General features: G+C 45.0%; 1 protein-coding gene across 2 annotated transcripts in view; it reads left to right on the top strand.

Annotated features, from left to right (window-relative positions):
* The window catches only part of LOC132812361 (gastrula zinc finger protein XlCGF7.1-like), a 29,758-nt gene extending 17,822 nt beyond the window's left edge, over window positions 1-11,936 (top strand). For both annotated transcript variants that reach the window (XM_060822928.1, XM_060822926.1), the window contains exon 2: window positions 10,540-11,936. In XM_060822928.1, the coding sequence (XP_060678911.1) occupies window positions 10,890-11,606 (717 nt within the window). In that variant the 5' untranslated portion in view covers window positions 10,540-10,889 and the 3' untranslated portion in view covers window positions 11,607-11,936. The remainder of the gene's footprint in view (window positions 1-10,539) is intronic.
* The last annotated feature ends 11,489 nt before the right edge of the window (window positions 11,937-23,425 follow it).

The following is a 23,425-nucleotide window of genomic DNA, read 5'->3' as shown; positions in this document are numbered from 1 at the left end:
CCCTGCCAGCATATTAGTCTCCTTTCAACTTAGGTGCAATCTGTCCTCCTTGTGCTGGTCACTTCTACCCCAAAAGAGATTCCAATGATCCAAAAATGTGAATCTTTCTCCCATACACCAGCTCCTCAGCCATGCATTCATCTGCTCTATCCTCCTATTCCTGCCCTCACTAGCTTGTAGCATTGGGAGTAATCCAGATATTACCTCCTTTTTAAATTTCTACCTAACTCTCTGTAATCTCCCTTCAGAGTCTCAACCTTTTCTCTTCAATGTCATTGGTTCCAATGTGGACAATGACCTCCTGCTGGCCCCCCCTCCCCCGTGAGAACATTCTGCACCCTCTCTGAGACATCCTTGATCCTGGCACCAGGGAAACAACACACCATTCTGCTTTTTCTCTGCTGGCCACAGAAACATCTGTATGTACCTCGGACTACAGAATCCTCTACGTTCTACGTTGTGCTACGTTCCCCTGAGAATCCATCACCCTCTACATTTTCCAAAACCGCATACTTGTTTGAAATGGGTATATCCACAAAAGACTCCAAACAGGTATGCTGTTTTGAAAAATGTTGGGGGTGATGGATTCTCAGGGGAACATAGCAATGCAAGGGGCCTAACAGGGAAGGCAGATGAACTCAGGGCATGGTTAGGAACATGGGACTGGGATATCATATCAATTACGGAATCATCGCTCAGGGATGGGCAGGACTGGCAGCTTAATGTTCCAGGATACAAATGCTATAGGAAGGATAGAAAGGGAGGCAAAAGAGGAGGGGGAGTGGCATTTTTCATAAGAGATAGCATTACAGCTGTGCTAAGGGAGGGTATTCTTGGAAATGTATCCAGGGAAGTTATTTGGGTAGAACTGAGAAATAAGAAAGGGATGATTGCATTATAGACCCCCCTCAATAGTCAGAGGGAAATTGAGAAACAAACTTGTAAGGAGATCTCAGCTATCTGTAAGAATGATGGGGTGGTTTTGGTAGGGGATTTTAACTTTCCAAACATCAACTGGGACTGCCATAGCGTTACAGGTTTAGATGGAGAGGAGAGTGTGTACAAGACAATTTTCTGATTCAGTATGTGGATGTACCTACTAGAGAAGGTGGAAAACTTGACCTACTCTTGGGAAATAGGACAGGGCAGATGACTGAGGTGTCAGTGGGGGAGCATTTTGGGGCCAGTGACCATAATTCTATTCGTTTTAAAATAGTGATGGAAAAGAATAGACCAGATCTAAAAGTTGAAGTTCTAAATTGGAGAAAGGCCAATTTTGACGGTATTAGGCAACAACTTTCAAAAGCTGATCGGAGGCAGATGTTCACAGGTAAAGGGACAGCTGGATAATGGGAAGCCTTCAGAAATGAGATAACAAGAATCCAGAGCAAGTATATTCCTGTCAGGGTGAAAGGGAAAGCTGGTAACTATAGGGAATGCTAGATGACTAAAGAAATTGAGGGTTTGGTTAAGAAAAAGAAGGAAGCATATGTCAGGTACAGACAGGATAGATCGAGTGAATCCTTAGAAAAGTATAAATAAAGTAGGAGTATACTTAAGAGGGAAATCAGGAGGGCAAAACGGGGACATGAGAGCGCTTTGGCAAATAGAATTAAAGAGAATCCTAAGGGGTTTTACAAATATATTAAGGACAAAAGGGTAACTAGAGAGAGAATAGGGCTCCTCAAAGATCAGCAAGGCGGCCTTTGTGTGGAGCCACAGAAAATGGGGGGATACTAAATGAATATTTTGGATCAGTATTTACTGTGGAAAAGGATAAAAAAGATATAGACTAGGGAAATAGATGATGACATCTTGGAAAAATGTCCAGATTACAGAGGAGGAAATGCTGTATGTCTTGAAATGGTGAAAGGTGGATAAATCCTCAGGATCTGATCAGGTGTACCCGAGAACTCTTTGGGAAGGTAGAGAAGTGATTGCTGGGCCTCTTGCTGAGATAATTGTATCATCGATAGTCACAGGTGAGGTGCTGGAAGAGTGGAGGTTGGCAAACATGGTGCCACTGTTTAAGAATGGTAGTAAGAACAAACCAGGGAACTATAGACCTGTGAGCCTGAGCTCGGTGGTGGGCAAGTTGTTGGAGGGAATCCTGAGGGACAGGATGTACATGTATTTGGAAAGTCAAGGACCGATTCGGGATAGTCAACATGGCTTTGTGCTTCGGAAATCATGTCTCACAAACTTGATTTAGTATTTTGAAGAAGTAACAAAGAAGATTGAGGACAGAGCAGTAGATGTGATCGAGATGGACTTCAGCAAGGTGTTCGACATGGGAAACTGTTTAGCAAGGTTAGCTTCATGGAATACAGGGAGAACTAGCCAGTTGGATACAGAACTGGCTCAAAGGTAGAAGACAGAGGGTGGTGGTGGAGGGTTGTTTTTCAGACTGGAGGCTTGTGACCAGTGGAGTGCCACAAGGATTTGTGCTGGGCCCTCTACTTCTTGTCATTTACATAAATGATTTGGATGCGAGCATAAGAGGTACACTTAGTAAGTTTACAGATGACACCAAAATTGGAGATGTAGTGAACAGTGAAGAGGGTTACCTCAGATTACAACAGGATCTTGACCAGATGGGCCAATAGGCTGAGAAGTGGCAGATGGAGGTTAATTCAGATAAATGCGAGGTGCTGCATTTTGGGGAAGCAAATCTTAGCAGGGCTTATACACTTAATGATAAGGTCCTAGGGAGTGTTGCTGAACAAAGAGACCTTGGAGTGCAGGTTCATAGCTCCTTGAAAGTGGAGTCGCGGGTAGATAGGATAGTTTGGATGTTTTCCTTTATTGGTCAGAGTATTGAGTACAGGAGTTGGGAGGGCATGTTGCGGCTGTACAGGACATTGGTTAGGCCACTGTTGGAATATTGCATGCAATTCTGGTCTCCTTCCTATCAGAAGAATATTGTGAAACTTGAAAGGGTTCAGAAAAGATTTACAAGGATGTTGCCAGGGTTGGAGGATCTGAGCTACAGGGAGAGGCTGAACAGACTGAGGCTGTTTTCCCTGGAGCGTCGGAGGCTGAGGGGTGACCTTATAGAGGTTTACAAAATTATGAAGGGCATGGATAGGATAAATAGGCAAAGTCTTTTCCCTGGGGAGTCCAGAATTAGCGGGCAGAGGTTTAGGGTGAGAGGGGAAAGATATAAAATAAACCTAAGGGACAGGTTTTTTCACGCAGAGGGTAGTACGTATATGGAATGAACTGCCAGAGGATGTGGTGAAGGCTGGTGCAATTGCAACATTTAAGAGGCATTTGGATGGGTATGTGAATAGGAAGAGTTTGGAGGGATATGGGCCAGCTGCTGGCAGGTGGGACTAGATTGGGTTGGGATATCTGGTCAGCATGGACGGGTTGGACCGAAGGGTCGCTTTCCATGCTATACGTCTCTATGACTCTAAATGCCCTTCAAGGTGGACCAGCCTTCAATATCCTGTAGAGTGGCACCACCATCTTTGCAGCTCATCTGGTCATATTTATCATTGCCATCAACAAGTGGGTGAGCCATGGCATTGCAAACAGAGCATCTTCTGGGGCAAATCTATATCACTAAAGGTCCTCATAAGCCTAGCAAATAAATACCGACCAATACCAACAAACAGAAGAAAATTATTCTGACATATGTAGCTAAATTGATAAGCCAATTGTACCAAAACCCCGATCCCCATTTTCTCCAACTGGTACCTTCAAGGAGCACCTGGATCTCATGTTGTATCTTAGTAATTGCCAGTGCAATCAGGAATGTAAATAATGCATTTATCTTGGACAGTGGTGCAGACCTCACCTTCCTGGGCGAGTGTATAGTCTAAAGCATACCGATTCTGCATAGAGTAAAGACGCAGCTTTGATAATCCCAGTTTGTTCTGTTCCAGAGCCTCTTTAGTCTTATTCCCTAGAATAGTCGGACTGTAATAGAGGAATTGTAGTTCTTTTGACTTATCACCCCTGCCGATCCTTCCAGCCCCCGGGTACTCGGTGGGTGGGGAGGAGGTGGAGAAGGGGTGTTTGATCTTGAGCTATTTAAGAAGCAGCGACATTTTCTCTGCCTTTTTGCTGGGAGGATCTGAAGCTGCAACAAAGTTGGATCGCAATAAAGGTTAACTGTACTTACTGCTGGGCTCAGACTCTCATTGAAAACTTTGAACCACAAAGCTTTTTATTTTGAAGCTGTTAATTTCTTTCTGCCTCCTGCACTAAGTTTCCAATGTTGTGTATCAGATGTAATTTTTTCAGGAGTGCAGAGTTTGTCGTTTCATTGGCATTGTAAAGTTTACTGGTAGCACCGGGAGGCGTGTGCTGTGATCAGTAGAAATAATGTGGAGGAGCCGGTGTTGGACTCGGGTGGGTAAACTTAAAAATCATACAATATAATGTTATAGTCCAACAGGTTTATTTGGAAGTACTAGCTTTCAGAGCTCTGCTCCTTCATCAGGTGGTTGTGGAGAATAGGATCATGATCATAATTTATATCCAAAGGAGTCCAGTGTCACAGATGTAATACATTAAACAATTCTAGATTTAAATCTTTTAGAATGGATTTCTGCTCTTTGGTTTGTTAATCCCAGAACGTGTTTTAAATAGCATTCTCAAGAATGTAATTTAAATGAAGAGCTTTTCTAACAAAAAATGTCAAGTCTGACATGACATTGGGGCCCAGACAGAATTCACAACTATTGTTAGAAATGTTCTGCATTGAAATGAAATGTACCACCACCACCCACGGCGACCTGTGCATTCTCGCCTGCCACCCACTGTGCCCCCAGTCCACTGCCCTCCATGAACCACAGCATTGTGTCCATTCCATCTCTTCCCCCCCAACACCACCTCCATTCTCTCTGTCATGCCACCCTCTGCACCCTTGTCCATTTTCTCTCTCTTGTCCCCCTCCCTCAGCCCACCCCGTCCATTATCTTTCCCTGCTGTGCGCCCTCCCCCAGCCCTCTTTGATCGCTGTGTATCAAGCTGATGAAGAGAGAGAGAATGGATGCTGACAAGTTGACCCGGAAGACAGGCGGGGCCACAAATAGGTTATATTTAAAATTGAGAACAGGTAAAATTATACACTCAGAAACATCATTAAAGTCTGAAAGCAAGGTCAATTTTTTAAGAGCTGCTGGAATCTTTCTGAAACTTGCACTGAAGTATGTGCACTTAGGCCACAGCACAGGACAGGCTGGAAGGGGTGAATGGCCTATTCCTAGTCTTGTGATATTGGTTCTGACGATGCAGAAATAGAGTAATAGCGTTGTACAGCATGGAAACAAACCCTTCAGTCCATGCCAACCAGATATCCTAAATTAACCTAGTGACCCATTCGCCAGAAATTGACACATGTCCCTCTTAAACCCTTCCTATTCATATCCCCTTCGAGATGCCTTTTAAAGGTTGTAATTGTACCAGCCTCCTCCACTTCCTCTGGCAGCTTATTCCATACACGCACCATCCTCTGCTTGATAAGGTTCCCCCAACCCCCACCTTCCCTCTCTCCCTCCCAGGAAAAAGAGTTGCCCAGAAGGAGGAGGTTTCACTCTGAAACTCAGAAGACCATTTCCACACAGTGACATCAACAATGGAGCAAGAGGTTGGGGCGATGTGTCTGGGTAATGTGCTGGGAAGGGGCAGGGCCAAGCTGAAGGCGGGCCCCCACACTGCACCTGCTGCACATGGCCGGCCGGATGGCCCGCACTGCCTTGCAGAGTTTGCAAAAATCCCTTCCCTTCAGAGAATCCTCACATTGTGGAAGCAGGTCACTCTGCCCAACGGGTCCACACTGACTCACCAAAGGGTAACTCTCAGACACCCGTTCCCCTATCCCGATTGCTTGGCATTTACCCCCAACTAATACACCCAATCGGGCAGTATGGGTAATTTAGCGCAGCCAATCCACTCTGCACTTCCCCGGGTACTATGAGTAATTTAACATGGTCAATGCACCCTCACCTGGACTAAGTTTAAAAAGTATACAACACCGGGTTAGAGTTCAGCAGGTTTATTTGGAGTGCTGCTCCTTCATCAGATGTTGTGGAGAATAAGGTCATCAGGCACAGAAATTATGGAAAAACATAATGGAGTCCTGCCACTGAAATGATATCTTGACAAACCTGGATTGTTGAGTCTTTCATCTTTTAGAATGGGTTACAGGTATCATTAATCTAAATCTCAGAACTTCCTGTAAGGCACCTTCAACAAAACATAAAGCTTTATAACAAAATGTGACATCTTAGCTCAGACAATTCAATGAAAGAGTGAGCTCAGAGCCTGTGTGTATCCCAATCTTGAGTCAGACTGGTTCTGTTTCCAAAATGCCAGAAGTTTCTCTTTGCCTCCATTCTGAAAGGTCTTCCCTTTACTCTAAGGCTGTGCCCAGTAGTTCTAGTTTCTCCAGTCAATGGAATTTTTTTCCCAACTTCCACTCTTTCCAGGCTGTTCAGTATTCATAACGTTTCAGTTAGAACCCTCCTGCTTGTGGGCATATTAACCAGTGTCAACGACATCCTTCAGGATGAGTTACAGCAGGGATTAGGTTCAGCAAACTGAGAATGGAGGGAGTGTGTGTGGGATAGAGATTTTCAACTTCTAAAGAATAAGCAAGGAAAGAGAGTTCACTATAAATTAGAACTGATCAGATGGGCTGATTGGCCAAAGTGTGGTAGATGGAGAGAAATGTGGTTTGCATTTTGGTCAAGCAATCCAGGCAGGACTGACACAGTTAAGGGGAGTGTTGCAGAACAAAGAGACCTTGGAGTGCAGGTTCATAGTTCCTTGAAAGTGGAGTCACCTGTGGACAGAATAGTGAAGGAGGCAATTGGTATGCTTTCCTTTATTGGTCAGTGCATTGAGTATAGGAGTTGGGAGGTAATGTGGCTGTGTAGGACATTGATTAGTCCACGTTTGGAAGACTGCATTCATTTTTGGTCACCCTTTTACAGGGAAAATGTTGCGAAACTTTGAAAGGTGTCGGAAAAGATTTACAAGGCTGCTGTCAGAGTTGGAGGGTTTGAGTGGCAGGGAGAGGCTCAAATGGCTGGGGATATTTTCCCGAGAGCATTGAAGGCTGAGGGGTGACCTTATAGACGTTCATAAGGGGTAAGGATAGGGTGAATATCCAAGGTCTTTTCCCCAATGTAGCAGAGTCCAAAACTAGAAGGCATATGTTTGAGGTGAGTGGGAATTTTTAAAGGCATCTGGATGGGTACATGAATAGAGGGATATGGTTTAGAGGGATATGGGCCACATGCAGGTAAATTGGACTAGATTAATTTAGGATATCTGTTTGGCCGAACAAGTTGGACCAAAGAGTCTGTTTCCGTGTTGTATGACTCAAATCTTCTTTGGTGAAAGCAGAAGTGTGATTGTGAAGGCTAGAGTTTCAGAGCAGCTTTCAAAGATGTTTGGCCCTTAATTGGAGCAGAAAACGTTACAATGAAAACTTGCATTTGTGAGACAGCAACTGACAGCATCCGAGATTTTGGTGGAAAGTGGCAATTCATTGCACTGTGGGGATGAAGCTCTACCCTACCCAGTCATTTTTGCTGGTGAATGAAACAGATCTCAAGATTAGGAGTAGATTTAGGACAGAGATGAGGAGGAACCGTTTTTGCTGGAGTTTAGTGAATCTGTGGAATTCTCTGCCCAAGGAAGCAGTAGAGGCAGCTTCGTTAAGTATGTTCAAGACATAGTTGGATGGGTTTTTGCAATGGTAGGGGAATTAAGGGTAGCTGGGACAATGCAGGGAGGGGAGGATCTGAGACAATGGATAGATCAGCCATGATTTTAATGAATGGCGGAGCGGGCTGGATATGAAACTACAACCCTGCATTTCCCACGGCTATGCCACCTAACCTCGACATTATAGGCAATTTAGCATGAAAAATCCAAATCAAGGCCAGTGAGCAGTGTATTGATGTGGGAAATGAATTTCAAAGAACAATAGAAAAGGACAAGGAGAGTAAATATTCCAGCAATCAAAACTGGACTCTGAAGATCATAAAAATTGAAACCAGAAACAGTATCTATCTGTATTGTCACCAAAAATGAATTAATTGATTGCACGCATTGAAGAGAATAATTATGATCCGAGACTCCTAACAGAGACATGGCTTCAGGATGACCAGGATTGGATCCTGAATATCGAGGGTTCGGTCAAATGGGAAGCGAGGTAAAGGTAGAGGGTTGGTGCTGCTAATGAAAGCGCTGATCACAGGGTAGTTTGGTGTCAGCTCAGATTTCAGGTCCTGATTTCTTGGTCCTGTGTTGATCTCCCTGTTCCCACAGCGTAAGATGTCGGTCTGTTCTCAGCTTTGCTGGATTTCTGCTGAAGCTTTGACCCCCTTTTTTTTCACCTTCTGGAACAATAAAGCATTCAGCCAATCAAGCCCCAATCCACAATCTCCCAGCCTGTCAACCATCCAGACACACAGTGTAATCATAGCAGGGAATCACACAAGAAAAATGAAACCAAATTTGAAGCAAATAGGTGCTCGTGTTTGATGTTTGTTCATTCGGACGTAAAGGAGAAATGGGGGTCTCCCAGGATTCTGGGACTGTCCTACTTGAGGAAATCTCTCTCTCTTACATCTAACTGAGAACCCAGCTATGATTTACAACAATATTTACACCAACAGAAGTAAGACATCTGTTCTCAAATAGACAGAGATAAGCAGGATGGAAATAGACATTCCCCTCTCATGCGCGCGCCCACACAAGTCCACAGGAGTGAATGTATATTTGCAGAATTACATTTGCAGAGCTGAACAGAAATGTCACTTTATCAAAATTTAAGTTTTATGGAGAAGGTGCCTTCCAGGAAGACTGGGATTTGCATATTAATGATACCTGCAACCCATTTGAAAAGATGAAAGACTTAACAATCCAGGTTTGTTCAATGTATTATTTCAGTGGCAGGTCACTGTCATGTTTTTCTATAAATTCTGTGTCTTATCTTATTCTCCACAACCAACTGATGAAGGAACAGCGCTCCAAAAGCTAGAGTTTCCAAATAAACCTGATGGACTATAATGTGGTGTTGTGATTTTTAACTTTGTCCAAGTTAGGTTGCTAAATTATCCATAGTGCCCAGGGATGTGCAGGTTAGGTGTGATAGTCAGGGAGTAGAGCAACAGGTCTAGGGGAATGGGTGTGGGTGGGTTCCCCTTCGAGGATTGGTTTGGATTTGTTGGGCCGAGTGGCCTGCTTCCATGCTGTGGGGATTCCGTGAAGGGAAGGGATTCCTGCAAACTGTGCACCTTGCCCCGCCCCTTTTGTTTCGTCCCCCCACCCTCGACCTATTGATGGCGTCACAACGCGGAAGTGGCCCTGTCAGTTTGAGTGAAACTCCCTCTCTTTGGGCAACTCTTCATCCTGGGAGGGGGAGAGGGGGGAAATCTATTCACTTGTGGCAATTGGAGTGAATCCGGGGAGGGAGCAGATGCTGCAAACTCAGGTATTTGTCTTAATTACCCGGGTGAGGTGGGACAGAAGGATGGGCAGGGGTTGTTTTCCCCATTGCTCCAGAGCCTGAGAGGTGACATTATAGACTTTTATAAAATCATGAGCATGGATAGGATAAATAGACAAGGTCTTTCCCTTGGGATGGGGAGTCCTGAACTGGAGGGTCATAGGTTCAGGGTGAGGGCAGTGGGGGAAATGTAAAAGGGGCAACGTTTTCATGAAGAGGGTGATGTGTTCATGGAATGAGCTGCCAGAGGAAGTGGTGGGGGCTGGTACAATTCCTACAGTTAAAAGGCATCTGGATGGGCGGATGATTACAAAGGGTTCAGATGGAGAGGGGCCAAGTGGTGGCAAATGCGACTGGAGTCATAGAGATGTACAGCATGGAAACAGACCCTGCGATCCAACTCGTCCTTGCTGACAAGATAGCCAACCCAATTTAGTCCCAGCTGCCAGCACCCAGCCCATATAGGGGCCAAGTGATGGCAAACGTGACTAGATTAATTTAGGAAATCTGGGCAGGTTGGGCCAAAGAGTCTGTTTCTGTGCTGTGTGACTCTAATTGTCTTCAGTGAAAGCAGAAGTGTGGTTGTGAAGGCTGGACTTTCAGAGCATGTTTTGCCCTGACTGGGAAGCAGCAGAGTTTGACTGAAGTGTATTAGTGTTAATGCCTTGACATCTCATTTTGCTCCCACCTTCTCGGGTCGTTAACTATTTTGTCATTGCAGGTTCACCCTGAATTGATACTTTTTTTTTGCTTCCTAAAATCAGACCTGCTCACTCTCAGCAGTATCCCAGTGTTGTGAAAGATATTAACTTTCAGGTGGAGGTATCCAAAATTCAGAGAGATGTCAGTCTTTCTGTTTTTGCTCATCTGCCCCTGTAAGACCCTGAATCAGCAACTTCAGGGGAATTAGATCAGAGTGAGAAAGAAGGGGAGTGAAAGTGGGATGGTGCTTTCAATTTTGTGGAATAACAAAAGACAAGAATATTCCATAGAAAGTAGAATTGCTTGTACAGAATTTCTACCCTGCACTGACAGTGATGACCTTTGTAATCTCTTTTTAACAGTGTATTTGAAGATAGAAGATTCAAAATCGACGCATGAAGTCCTGATGCCCAAAACGTTGACTCTCCTGCTCTTCGGATGCTGCCTGACCTGCGCTTTTCCAGTACCACACATTTTGACACTGACCCTCCAGCGTCTGCAGTCCTCACTTTAACGTCAATGTCTGACAGTCACTCAATCCAGCGGGACCGGAAACAATTTTTAACCGTGAGTCTGTGAGAAGGTGCAAAGCGTTTTGGTTCCTGGATGAGAGACCCTACTGATGCAGCACATCGAGTGTGGGGCGTGTAGCAGCAGGAATTGATGGCCGGGAGGGACTGGAAAGGTATTCTGTGCAGCTGAAGCTTCGACCATGGAGAAACCCGAGGAATCCTGCCCCGTGGAGAAACAGTGGAAGTGCAGTGATGGTGGGAATGGCTTCTGTTTCCCGTCTGCCATGCAGATTCATCGGCGCATCCACACAAGGGAGAGACCATTCTCCTGCCCAGAGTGCGGGAAGGGCTTTGCCCACACCTCCGCCCTGATGAGGCACCAGCGGGCTCACACCGGGGAGAGGCCATTCCCCTGCCCCGAGTGCGAGAAGGCCTTCAACACTTCCTCCAACCTGTTGAGGCACCGGCAGGTCCACACTAGGGAGAGGCCCTTCAGCTGCCCTGAGTGCGGGAAGGCCTTCAGCGATTCCTACCACCTGCTGAGGCACCAGCAGGTCCACACGGGGGAGAGGCCCTTCAGTTTCCCCGACTGTGGGAAGGCCTTCAGTAATTCCTCCACCCTGCTGAAGCACCGGCGGGTCCACACCAAGGAGAGACCATTCCCCTGCCCTGAGTGCGGGAAGGCCTTCAGCGATTCCTCCCACCTGCTGACCCACCAGCAGATTCACACGGGGGAGAGGCCGTTCTCCTGCCTCGAGTGTGGGAAGAGATTTACCCAGGCCTCCAACCTGCTGACCCACCGGCGGGTCCACACGAGGGAGAGGCCGTTCAGCTGCCCCCTGTGCAGAAAGTATTTCACCCGCTCCTCCCACCTCCGGAGGCACCAGAGAGTTCACATACCGTCGCAGGGGGATTGAAGGAGCGACGGCCGAGTGCCATTATCGACTGGACCATCAACCCAGTTCCAGGGACTCCCGGATTTGAATCCCACTGCGGCAGATGGCGCTATACAGGGTCTGGGTTGAAATTGCTGAGTGAGGCAATACTTCCTCCAGGTTAAGGCTGTACCAAGGATCCAATTACAAAGGGACAACTCAGTGGTGACCAATAGTAAAGAAAGTGGTGGGAGGGGAAGAGTGTGCGCTTTGACTTTGAGCTGTTTAAAAAGCTACTTTTTCTCTGCCTTTTTGCTGAGGGGATCTGAAGCTGTAACAAAGTTGGGTTGCAATAAAGGTTACCTGAACTTGCTGCTGGGTTCAGACTCTCATTGAAAGCTTTGAGCGCCAAGGGGGTTTTTGTTTTAAAGCTGCTCATTTCTTTCAGCCTCCTGCACTAAGCTTCCAAAGTCGCGTATCAGATGGAGTCATGAATGAGCAGCCAGTATCATGAGAAATTGTCAATTTTTCAGGAGTGCAGAGTGTGTCATTTCATCGGCGTTGTAAAGTTTCCTGGCAGCATCAGGAGGTGTGGGCAGTGTTCGCAAGAAATTATGTGGAGGAGCCAATGTTGGACTGGGCTGGATAAAGTTAAAACTCTCACAACACCAGGTTATAGTCCAACAGGTTTTTTTGGAAGTATGAGCTTTTGGAGCACTGCTCCTTCATCGGGTAACTGTGGAGCAGGATCATAAGACACAGATTTTATAGCAAAAGATCACAGGGTCATGCAACTGAAATGACATATTGAACAAACCAAGATTGCTGTTAAGTCTTTCACCTTTTAGAATGAGTTGCAGGTTTCAGTTCATTAATCTGTGAATCCCAGAACTACTATTAATTCACATTGTCGAGATGACTTTAGGTTTTTTTTTAAAAAAAGTGACATCTCAGCCCAGACAATGCATTAAAAGTGTGAGATTCGAGTCTGTCAGTATCCCAATCTTGGAACTAGAACCAGTCTGATTCAAAGTATTTACAAGGGATTTATAAAATATTACACGGATTGATTGCCTGCAGTTTGTGCACTTTTTGAGCAAAGTAGAAATATCTGCAACCCATTCTGAAAGTTGAAAGGCTTAACAATCCAGGTTTGTTCAATATATCACTTCAGTGGCAGGACACTAATGTTTTTCTATAAATTCTGTGCCTTATTCTACACAACCACCTGATGAAGGAGCAGCACTCCAAATGCTGTTCCTTCCAAATAAACCTGTTGAACGATAACCCGGGTTTGTGTGATTTTTAACTTTGTCCAGTTTAGGGTGGATTGACCATCTAAAGTAACCATAGTGCCCAAGGAGGTGCAGGTTTGTGTGGATTGGCTGTGCTAAATTAGTGTTCAGGGATGTGCGGGTATGGTGAATTGGCAAGGCTGAGTTAGCCATCGTGAAGGTCTTGACCTCTCAAGGGGCCTTTTGGTCTGAGATCGCTCAAAAGAATCAATGAAATGCAGTCTGTACAAAGCAAGGTTATCAGTTTAATAAGGCATCTTGACGCAGTTCTGTCCAGCAACGCAATGATTAAAGCTTCTGTGTTCCATTGCGATGTGTGATTACATTAGAAAATTACACATTATTTATTTGTGTTTTTTTTGAGACAGTACAGTCTTATTACATTTGATTAGTCTTTTGTAATTAAGATAACATGATTTACAGCAGGTTAATCCAATGATATTTCCTGGGAAAGGGATCTTAATTACATGAACTGCTACCATGGCATGATAATTTAAGGTTAGTTCAAATGGTCAATTAATGTGTCAGTATTCATTTTAAGAAAAGTCCATTGTCCTCTTATCTTTGGATTTTAGCTTAATTCTGCAAAACAGCAGGACAAGTTCAGAGTTCAATCATTATTCTCAGCCATTTTGTTGTATTATTTTAAATTGAAAAGCCATTTTGTGTTTAGTAAAAATCTACATATACTTGTTGCGTCTGACAATAACCTAAATTCAAATTTTAGATCCTCACCTGAAGCATCAGAGTCTGAGGGGTGACCTTACAGATCTTTGTAAGAGGCATGGATATGGTGAAAACCCAAGATCTTTTCCCCAGAATAAGGGAGTCCAAAGCTCGAGGCCATACGTTTGAGGTGAGAGGGGAATGATTTCAAAGGGATCTGAGGGGCAACTTCACGCAGAGAGTGGTGCATGTATGGAATGAGCTGCCAGAGGGAGTGATTGTGGCTGGTACAATTACAACATTTAAAAAGCATCTGGATGGGGATATGAATAGGAAGGGTTCAGAGGGATATGGGCTACATGCAGACAAATGAGACTAGATTATTTTAGGATATCTGATTGGACGAATTGGACCAAAGGATCTGTTTCCGTGCTATATGACACAAACACAAATTGTCTTTGGAGAAAGCAGAAGTGTGGTTGTGAAGACTGGACTTTCAGAGCAGCTTTCAAAGATGTTTTTCCCTGACTGGGAACAGAAGAAGTTACAATGAAATCTTGCATTTGTGAGACAACAACTGAGTGAGTGAGTACATCTGGGATTTTGGTGGAAAGTGGGGATTCATTGCACTGTGGGGATGAAGCCGTGCCCTATCCAGTCATTTCTGCTGGTGAACCTGCTGGTGTGTCTGCAGGCTGCACAGCCAACTGAACCCCTTCCTTCATACTGAGCAGGAGAATGGCGTCTCCCCAGTGAGAATACATCCGTGGGTGTCTAGCCCCAATGGGGAAGGGAACCCTTTCCCACAGTCCCCACATTTCCATGGTTTCCCCATGAGGGGAGCATTCTTTGTGTCGTGCTGGGTTTGAAATTAAAAACAGAATGGATACATAGTCTCTCCCCACTGTGAGGGGTGAGATTTTGATCCCCCAAGCTGAGTAAATTGTTTGACGCATTTTTCACAGACAGCGTACTGAATCTCCCTCACTCGGGTGTCTCAGTATTATTCCTGCCATACCAGTGTTCAAAATCTCTCACACAGACAAAAGCAAACATTTCTTATTGAATTGAATGGCTGCTGATATTCAAGCCCCATTGACTCAAGTGCCTCTGTCAGAAGATGTATCATTTGTTTTCAGATTTCTTTCTGCATGCCTTCCTGCAAAAAAAGTCACAAATTGAGTGATCACTGTCAGTACTGTTAAATGAACATAACAATTCCTGTAGATTGTTCGATGAGTGCTGACCATATATTATGCAGGACACAGAAAACCCTCATGCAACAAGATAGCCTTAAGTGTGTATGGAGGAAAACTTAATTTAGATCGCAATAACCTGGAACAAGCTGTCGACGAAGGTGCTGGAAATGGAGCTGAATCAAGAATATGATAATGAAATGTCAAGGCTGCTTGGGAAAAGAGCCCGTGAAGTTACTGAATGATTTCCTGCTGTCCTAGTAAATAAAAAAGACAAGAAATATAGAACATAACTCTATTACTGCATGAGAAGGTGTAAAATCATAGCCACAAAGTTTTTATGGCAGCCAACAATATCAGATATACACCATATGAAGCAACATATATCTACATTTGAAATAAATGTGCCAATCCCTTAAATACTGCTCTGTTCCATGAGAAACTACCCTTATAATTCTGAACATGAGGTAAGAAGCAAACCTTTTCCAGGGTACAAACTCTATACGTGCCAAACTGAGGGAATACACAAGGAAAATACCTTTGAGAGGGACAGAGAGCATCTGAGTACCCTTGGAGAGCCTGCTCCCTCCATGCAGTTGCTACAAGTGAACAGTCTCCACTCGACCCCCTCCCCTCGCACCCGCCGCCTCTCTTTCCCCTCCCAGCATGAGGAATGGAAAGGGGGAGACAGTGCTTTGCTCCCAGATGTTACCCAGATGGAGGGAGTTTCACTCTGAAATTGACAGGGCTACCTCCACATTGTGACATCCGCAATGGGGTGGGGGCACGCACTGCGCCTGCGCTGCCCTGCAGCTGAGGCAGGTGGGGAGGGGAGGACACTTTGCAAACTCTTTTCGCTCTCCTCCACCTCAATGCGGTTTGAGTTCCAGCAATTTTAGCTTTACACTCTCAGAAGACGCCCACCTCTGTGAATCCAACACTTTACTCCCTCCTCCACTCCATGGAAATACCGATTTGAGAGACTCCAGATTTCCTAAAATATCTGCTATAGGGGGTTTGGTAGAAGCTGTTTATTTTAATGAACCATTTCATCCTTGCCATTCAAATACTAATTTTACAGAGAGGGTGGTTGATCTGTGGAATGAACCTCCTCAGGAAGCGGTGGATGCGGGTGCAATAAAAATACATTTATTTTGGTACATGAATAGGAAAGGTTTGGAGGGATACAGGCCAACAGCAGGCAGGAGAGACTGATTTAGTTTGGGATTATGGTTGGCATGGACTGGTTGGACCAAAGGTCCATGATCATGCTGTATGGCTCGATGGTAAGTTCATAGTTCCTTGAAAGGGGAGTCGCACATAGACAGGATAGTGAAGAAGGTGTTTGATATGCCTGCCTTTCTTGGTCAGTGCACGACTGCAGGAGTCGGGAGGTCATGTTGCGACTGTAGAAGACATTGGTTAGGCCACGTTTGGAGTATTGCATGCAATTCTGGTCCCAGTGATCCCACCCTGACACACCATAAACCAGAGATAGTGACTGACATTGACTCTGATACAAAATCAAATCATTAAATCGCTGCGGTGCAGAAATAAGCCATTTGGCCCATTGAATGCATTCGGTATAGGAGTTGGGAGGTCATGTTGTAGCTGTACAGGACATTGGTTCGGCCACTTTTGGATTATTGCATTCGATTCTGGTCTCCCTACGACAGGATAGGAATGATGTTGTGAAACTTGAAAGTGTGCAGAAAAGATTGATAAGGATGTCGCCAGGGTTGGAGGGTTTGTGGTATAAGGAGAGCCTGAATAGGATGGGGAGTGTCCCTGGAGTGTCGGAGGCTGAGGGGTGATCTTATGGACATTTATAAAATTGAGGGGCATGTTTAGGGTAAATAGGCTAGAGGAAGTGGTGGAGGCTGGTACAATTACAACATTTTAAAAGGCATCTGGATGGGTGTGTGAATAGGAAAGGTTTGGTGGGATATGGGCCAAATGCTGGCAAATGGGATACTAGATTTATATAGGACATCTTGTCAGCATAGATGTGTTGGATCAAAAAGTCTATTTCCGTGCTGTATATCTCTATGTCTATTTGATAACAAATGTTTTATTTCTGTTGATGTAAATATTTTTAGGGAGAGAGAATTCCTCAAGTAGGGGATGATAATAATCCTGGGAGACCCCTAATTCTGTTCTACTATCTAATTAACATACTTTAAGCACCAAATGTGCATTTATGTCTAATTTTGTCTCATGTTTCTTGTTTTATTCCCTGCTCCGATTACTCTCTCAGTCTGGATGGTTATCAGACTGAGAATATTGTGGATTGGGCCTTGATCGACTGAATGTTTTATTGCTCTGGAAGGTGTAAAAGGGGCTCAAAGTTTCATTAGAAAGCCAGCTGAGCCAAGAACAGACAACATCTTACTCTGTGGCAACAGGGAGAAGAGGACAGAGAAATCAGGACCTGAAAGCCGAGCCGTGGGCGGCACGGTGGCACAGTGGTTCGCACTGCTGCCTCACAGCGCCTGTAGACCCGGGTTCAATTCCCGACTCAGGCGACTGACTGTGTGGAGTTTGCACGTTCTCCCCGTGTCTGCGTGGGTTTCCTCCGGGTGCTCCGGTTTCCTCCCACAGTCACAAAGATGTGCGGGTCAGGTGAATTGGCTATGCTAAATTGCCCGTAGTGTTAGGTAAGGGGTAAACGTAGGGGTATGGGCGGGTTGCGCTTCGGCGGGTCGGTGTGGACTTGTTGGGCCGAAGGGCCTGTTTCCATACTGTAAGTCTAATCTAATCTAATCTGACACCAGAGTACCATGTTATTAGTGCTTTGATTAGCAGTGCCAAACCTCTATCTTCACCTCGCTTCCTATTCAACTTGAATGTCACGTATCCCATCAATATTCAGATCAAATCCTTGTCATCCTGAAGCCATGTCCCTGTAAGGAGTCTCAGATCATAATTATTCTCTTCAATGTGTGCAGTCAATTCGTTCAGTTTTGTTACATTGCAGCACACATTGCAGCCATACGGTCTTCAGTTTCAATTTCTGTGTTCTGTAGAATCCAGTTTTGATTAATTAGATTAGATTCCCTACAGTGTGGAAACAGGCCTTTCGGCCCAACAAGTCCACACTGACACCCCGAAGAGTAACCCACCCAGACCCATTTCTTTCTGATTAATGAACCTCACACTATGGACAATTTAGCATGGTCATTTGACCTGACCTGCACATCTTTGGACTGGGACATTTACTTTCCGTGTCCCTTTCTATCATTCTCTGATGTTCAATTTCCACATCACTACATTGCTCACCTGCCTTGATTCGGATTGGCCATGAAAAATGCATGTTTATACATTCGCAGTAATAGAAGCAGGAGTAGGCCATTTGGTCCATCGAGCTACTCCACCATTCATTAAGATCATGGCTCATCTATCCATCGTCTCAGCTCCTCTTACCTGCATTATCCTGACTATCCTAAATTCACCTACTATACAAAATCCCATCGAACTAAGTCTTGAATATGGCTGCTTCTACTGCTTCCTTGGACAGAGACTTCCATAGATTCACCACTCTCCAGGAAAAGCAGTTCCTTCTCCTCTGTCTTAAACCTACTCCCTAATCTTGTGACCTAGTCTCACTCACAGGCAGAAACGACTAGATAGCGTGGGTCTGGGTGGCATGCTCGTTGGATGGGTCAGTGTGGACTTGATGCGATGAATGGCCTGCTTCCACGCTGTTGAAGTGATTGAAGTAAAGTGTGCTGAGCAGGGAGCCTAGTGAAGGGTTAGGTGAGTTTTTGTTTTAAACTGCTCATTTCTTTCAGCCTCCAACATTGTATTTCCAATGCTGTCCATCAGTGGGAGCGGTGAATCAGTAACTGGTATCGTTAGAAGCCTTACGATTTTCAGTACTGCAGGTATTGCATTGTCTCAACAGCATTGTAAAGGTTACTGGCAGCAGCGGGAGGTGTGGGCTGTGTTCACTAGAAATGATTAAGCAGTTAGATAACACACGTACAAGAGGGCAGGGTGGGACTTGACTTTCGATTTGCAGAAGGTGGGAGTTTCTGGTGCTGCGGTCCATGGCAAACACAACTGCGGTAAATCATAGAATCACTTACTCCACATTAAAACAAATTCCCACTTTCCACCAATATTCTGGATGTCCTCACTCACTCAGTTGCTGTCTCACAAATGAAAGATTTCATTGTAGCTTCTGCTCCCAGTAAGGATGAAACATCCTTGAAAGCTGCTCTGAAAGTCCAGTCTTCACAATGACACTTCTGCTTTCCTTCAGTCCAAATTGTCCCTGCTGACCAGATATCCCAAATTAACATAGTCTCATTTGTCAGCACATAACCCATATCTCTCTCAATTCTCCCTATTACCAGATGCCTTTTAAAATACTTTAATTATACCAGCCTCCACCACTTCCTCTGGCTGCTCTTTCCATACACACAACACCCTCTGCGTAAGGAAGGTGCCTGTAAAGTTCCTTTTAAATATTTCCCCTCTCACCTCAGACCTATGCCCTCTAGTTTTGGAAACCCCTACTCTGGGGAAAAGATTTTGGCTATTCACCCTATCCATGCTCCTTATGAGCTTCTATAAAGTAACCCCTCAGCCCCCAATGATCCAGAGAAAACAACCCAGCCGATTCAGCCTCTCCAGATAGATCAAACCCTCCAACTTTGGCAATAGCCTTGTAAATCTTTTCCAAATCCTTGCAAAAGTTTGTAACACTTTTCCTGTAGCAGCGAAACCGGAACCGAATGCAGTATTCCAAAAGTGGCCTAATCAATGTCCTTTACAATCGCAACATGACCTCCCAACATCTATATAGAAATGCACTGACCTATAAAAGCAAATATACCAAATACCTTTTTTGCTATCCTGTCTACCTGCGACTCCGATATGAACCAGCATTCCAAGGTATGTTTATTCAACAACACTCCCCATTAAATGTGTAGATCCTGCCCTGATCTGCCTTTCCAAAGTCCATATTTCAAAATGGGGTTGAGAAACATATATGCCGTGATTGAATGGTGGAGCAGATCTGATGGACTAAATGGCTTAATTTCTGCACCTATGTTGTATGGTCTCCTGCCGTCCTGGACACAGTGAGAGAATTGGAAGCAGCAATAGGTCATTTATATTTCCAGCTGGCACCAGCATTGAACAGTTCATAACTGGATATAAACATACCTGCATCTAGATGGATAGGCTGAGACTTTTTTCACTGGAGCATCAGAGATTGAGAGGTGACCTTAGAGAGGATTATAAAATCATGAGAGGTATAAATGAGGTGAACGGCAAGTATTCTTTCCCTAGTGTGGGTGTTTCAAGATTAGGGAGCAAATTTTGAAGGTGAAGAAAGAAATATTTTAAAAAGACATGAGGGGCACCTTTTTTCTAAAAGATAAAGAGTAGATCGTGTGCGGAATCAATGTCCAGAGGAGTTGCTGGATGCAGGTGCAGTTACAATGTTTAAAAGGCATTTGGATAAGTACATGAATAGGGAAAGTTCGGAGGGATATGGGCCAGTCATTGGCAGGTGGGACCAGTTTAGTTTCAGAACACCATCAGCATGGACGTGTTCGACTGAATGGTCTGTTTCTGTGCTGTATGACTCTGTAACTGTTCTGTACTGGTCTTAAAACCATTTTCTTGCCTCCTCCCATAACTTCTTCGTTCTTCAAAGTCACATGAACTCGGCCTTGAATAAATTCAATAACCGACCTAACTGTAGGAAGACATCCCACTTCTGAACTCAATTCCTCTCGCTGATATACCACTTGCTTTGTTCATTGCTTGTTGCACTTTCTGACAACTGGCAGTGACTGGTGTAGAAGGACACTGAGGCCCCTTTGTCTATCCACACATCACTCCTGATGTAGGGCTCGTGCCTGAAACGTCAACCCTCCTCCTCCTCAGTTGCTGCCTGACCTACTGTGGTTTTCCAGCGCCACAATATTCAACTCTGATACAGCACAGCAGTCCAACGTTGAGCACGTACACCTTAGTCCAACACAGGCACCTCCCGATCATAACAAATATTAAGCGTCCAAATGCGAATACGGGAGACAAATGCCGACGCTATTTTATTTGGCCGATTTTTTTCCCCTGTGCCTCTACATTTTATTTCTTTTGCATTTTGTCTGTCTGTTCAACGTTTCTGTCCTTTCCCCAGGGTAGAGGTATTCCAAAACTAGAGGGTAGAGGCTTAGGATATGGGGGAAAGATTTTAAAAGATCTAAAAGACTAGGAATAGAACATTCACCCCTTACTGAGCGAAAGTGAGGACTGCAGATGCTGGATATTAGAGTCGACAGTGTGGAGCTGGAAAAGCACAGCAGGTCAGGCAGCATCGGAGGACCAGAAGAATTGACGTTTCGGGCAAAACCCTTCATCAGGAAATAGCCATGGGGAACTGCAGGGCTGTAGCGTAACCGAGTGAGTCTAAGTGGGATGCTGTTGGGAAGGTTGGTGTGAATGGCCTGGAGGGATGATATGGTTCCACTGCCTTAGCCAAGCATATTTTAAGAAATGTAGGAGAAGTGGGTTCCAGTTCGTGGGACATTGACACCAGGCCTGGAGAAGGTGGCATTTGTGCCGTCTCTCTCTTCACATTCTGCCCCCCTGTCCATTTTCTCCCCATTCACTGCCCCCTGCCCATTCTCTCTCCTCACACTGCACCCTCTATTCTCCCCCCAACGCTCTGAACCCCACTCTGTTCCCCTGTCCATTTCCCTCCTTTCTCCACCATCACCAGCGACCCCCTCATCCCCTGTACCCCCACAATCGTCCTTTCTCGTGCCTCAACCCTCTTTGATCGCGGTATGAAGTCTTTCTCAGGGGAGATAGAGAATGGATGGTGATGACTTTACCTGGGAAACACGGCGTGTGGGAAATAGTTGATGTTTAAAATTGAGAATAACTAAAACCGTATATTCAGAAACTTCGTTAAAGTCGGGAAGAATGTTATTTTTTTCCAAAACAAAAGCTGCAAAAATCTTTCTGAAACTTGCATTGATGTATGTGCAGTTAGGCCACAACAAAGGAGAGGCTGTAAGGAGTGAATGAGTGAATAAAAGACAAGTCCAACCTTGCCCTCGAGGAGAAAGTGAAAACTGCAGATGCTGGAGATCAGAGTCGAGAGCGTGGTGTTGGAAAAGCTCAGCAGGTCAGGCAGCATCCAAGGGGCAGGAGAATCGCGTTTCGTGCATAAGCACTTGGCACTCGGCCATCGCTCCTTCAATCCCCCTGCGATGGCGCGTGAACTCACTGGTGCCTCCGCAGGTGGGAGGAGCAGGTGAATCCTTTCCGGCACTTACAGCAGGTGAATGGCCTCTCTCCGGTGTGGAGCCGCTGGTGGGTCAGCAGTGCAGCTGTCTGAGTGACCCCTCTCCCGCACATGGGGCACGTGAATGGCTTCTCTCCCTTGTGGACCCACTCGTGCGTCTGCAGATGGCTGATCCGACTGAAGCCCTTCCTGCACACTGAGCAGGTGAATGGCCTCTCCCGGTGTGAATGAGTCTGTGGGTTTCCAGCAGGGATGGGGAAAGGAATCCTTTCCCACCGTCCCCACATTTCCACGGCTTCCCCCATTGAGGGAGCTTTCCTTGTGTTGCTCTGGGTTTGAAATTACAAACAGAACGGGGACATAGTCTTTCCCACAGTGAGGGGTGAGATTTTGATTCCCTATAGCTGAGTAAATGGTTTGAAGCACTTTTCACAGTCAGCGCAATGAATCTCCCTCACTCCGGCGTCTCAGTATTCTTCCTGCCACACCAGTATCCAAAATCTTTCAAGCAAACAAAAGCAAACATGTCTTCTTGATTGGAATGGGTGCTGATATTCAAGACCCAATGAATCAAGTGCCTCTGTCAGAAGTTGATGTATCATTTGCTTTCAGATTTCTTTCTGCACGTCTTCCTGCAAAGAAAAATCACAAATTAAGTGATCACTGTCAGTACAGTTAAATGAACATAACAAAGGTGGCAATTCCTGTAGATTGCCAGATGCCTGCTGATCACATATTATCCAGGCCACAGCCTATCTTGCAGACAGATAGGCTTAGGTGTGTATGGAGGAAAACTTCATTTCAGTGACAATAACATGGAACAAACTGCCTACAAAGATGCTGGAAATGGAGCTGAATCAAGGATATGAAAATGAAATGTTAAGACTGCTGGAGAAAAGAAAGGCAGTAAAATTGCTGAATGACTTCCTGCTGGCCTATTAAATAAAAAATTATGACAAAAAAGGACGTAACTCCATTACTACATTAGAAGGTGAATAATAATTACAAAGAAACTTTTACAACAGCCAACAATATCAGATATACATCATATAGAACAAAGAACAAAGAAGTTTTATAGCCCAGGAACAGGCCCTTCAAGCCTGAGCCGATCGAAATGTACTGTCTAAACCTGTTGGTCAATTCCTAAGTATTTGTATCCCTCTACTCCACCCATTCATGCATTTATCCAGACGCATCTTAAATGAATCTACCGTGCCTGCCTCTACCACCTCTGCTGGCAATGCGTTCCAACCGCCCACCACCCTCTGTGTGAAGTAAAACTTGTTTTCGCTTTGAATAAGTGTTGCCCTTGCCGCGTTCATTGTAATGGTAGCTCTGCTCCATCCCCGACTCAGGAAGTCGGATCTCGTTTAACGAAGCTGCTTCTTGAGAGAATTGATTGGCCGTTTTCGCACAAGGCAATGTAAGAAGCAA

Source organism: Hemiscyllium ocellatum, unplaced genomic scaffold, assembly GCF_020745735.1.
Source record: "Hemiscyllium ocellatum isolate sHemOce1 unplaced genomic scaffold, sHemOce1.pat.X.cur. scaffold_268_pat_ctg1, whole genome shotgun sequence".
Lineage (NCBI taxonomy): Eukaryota > Metazoa > Chordata > Chondrichthyes > Orectolobiformes > Hemiscylliidae > Hemiscyllium > Hemiscyllium ocellatum.
The sequence above is the reverse complement of the archived record's forward strand: the minus strand, read 5'-3'. Positions and strand labels throughout refer to the sequence as shown.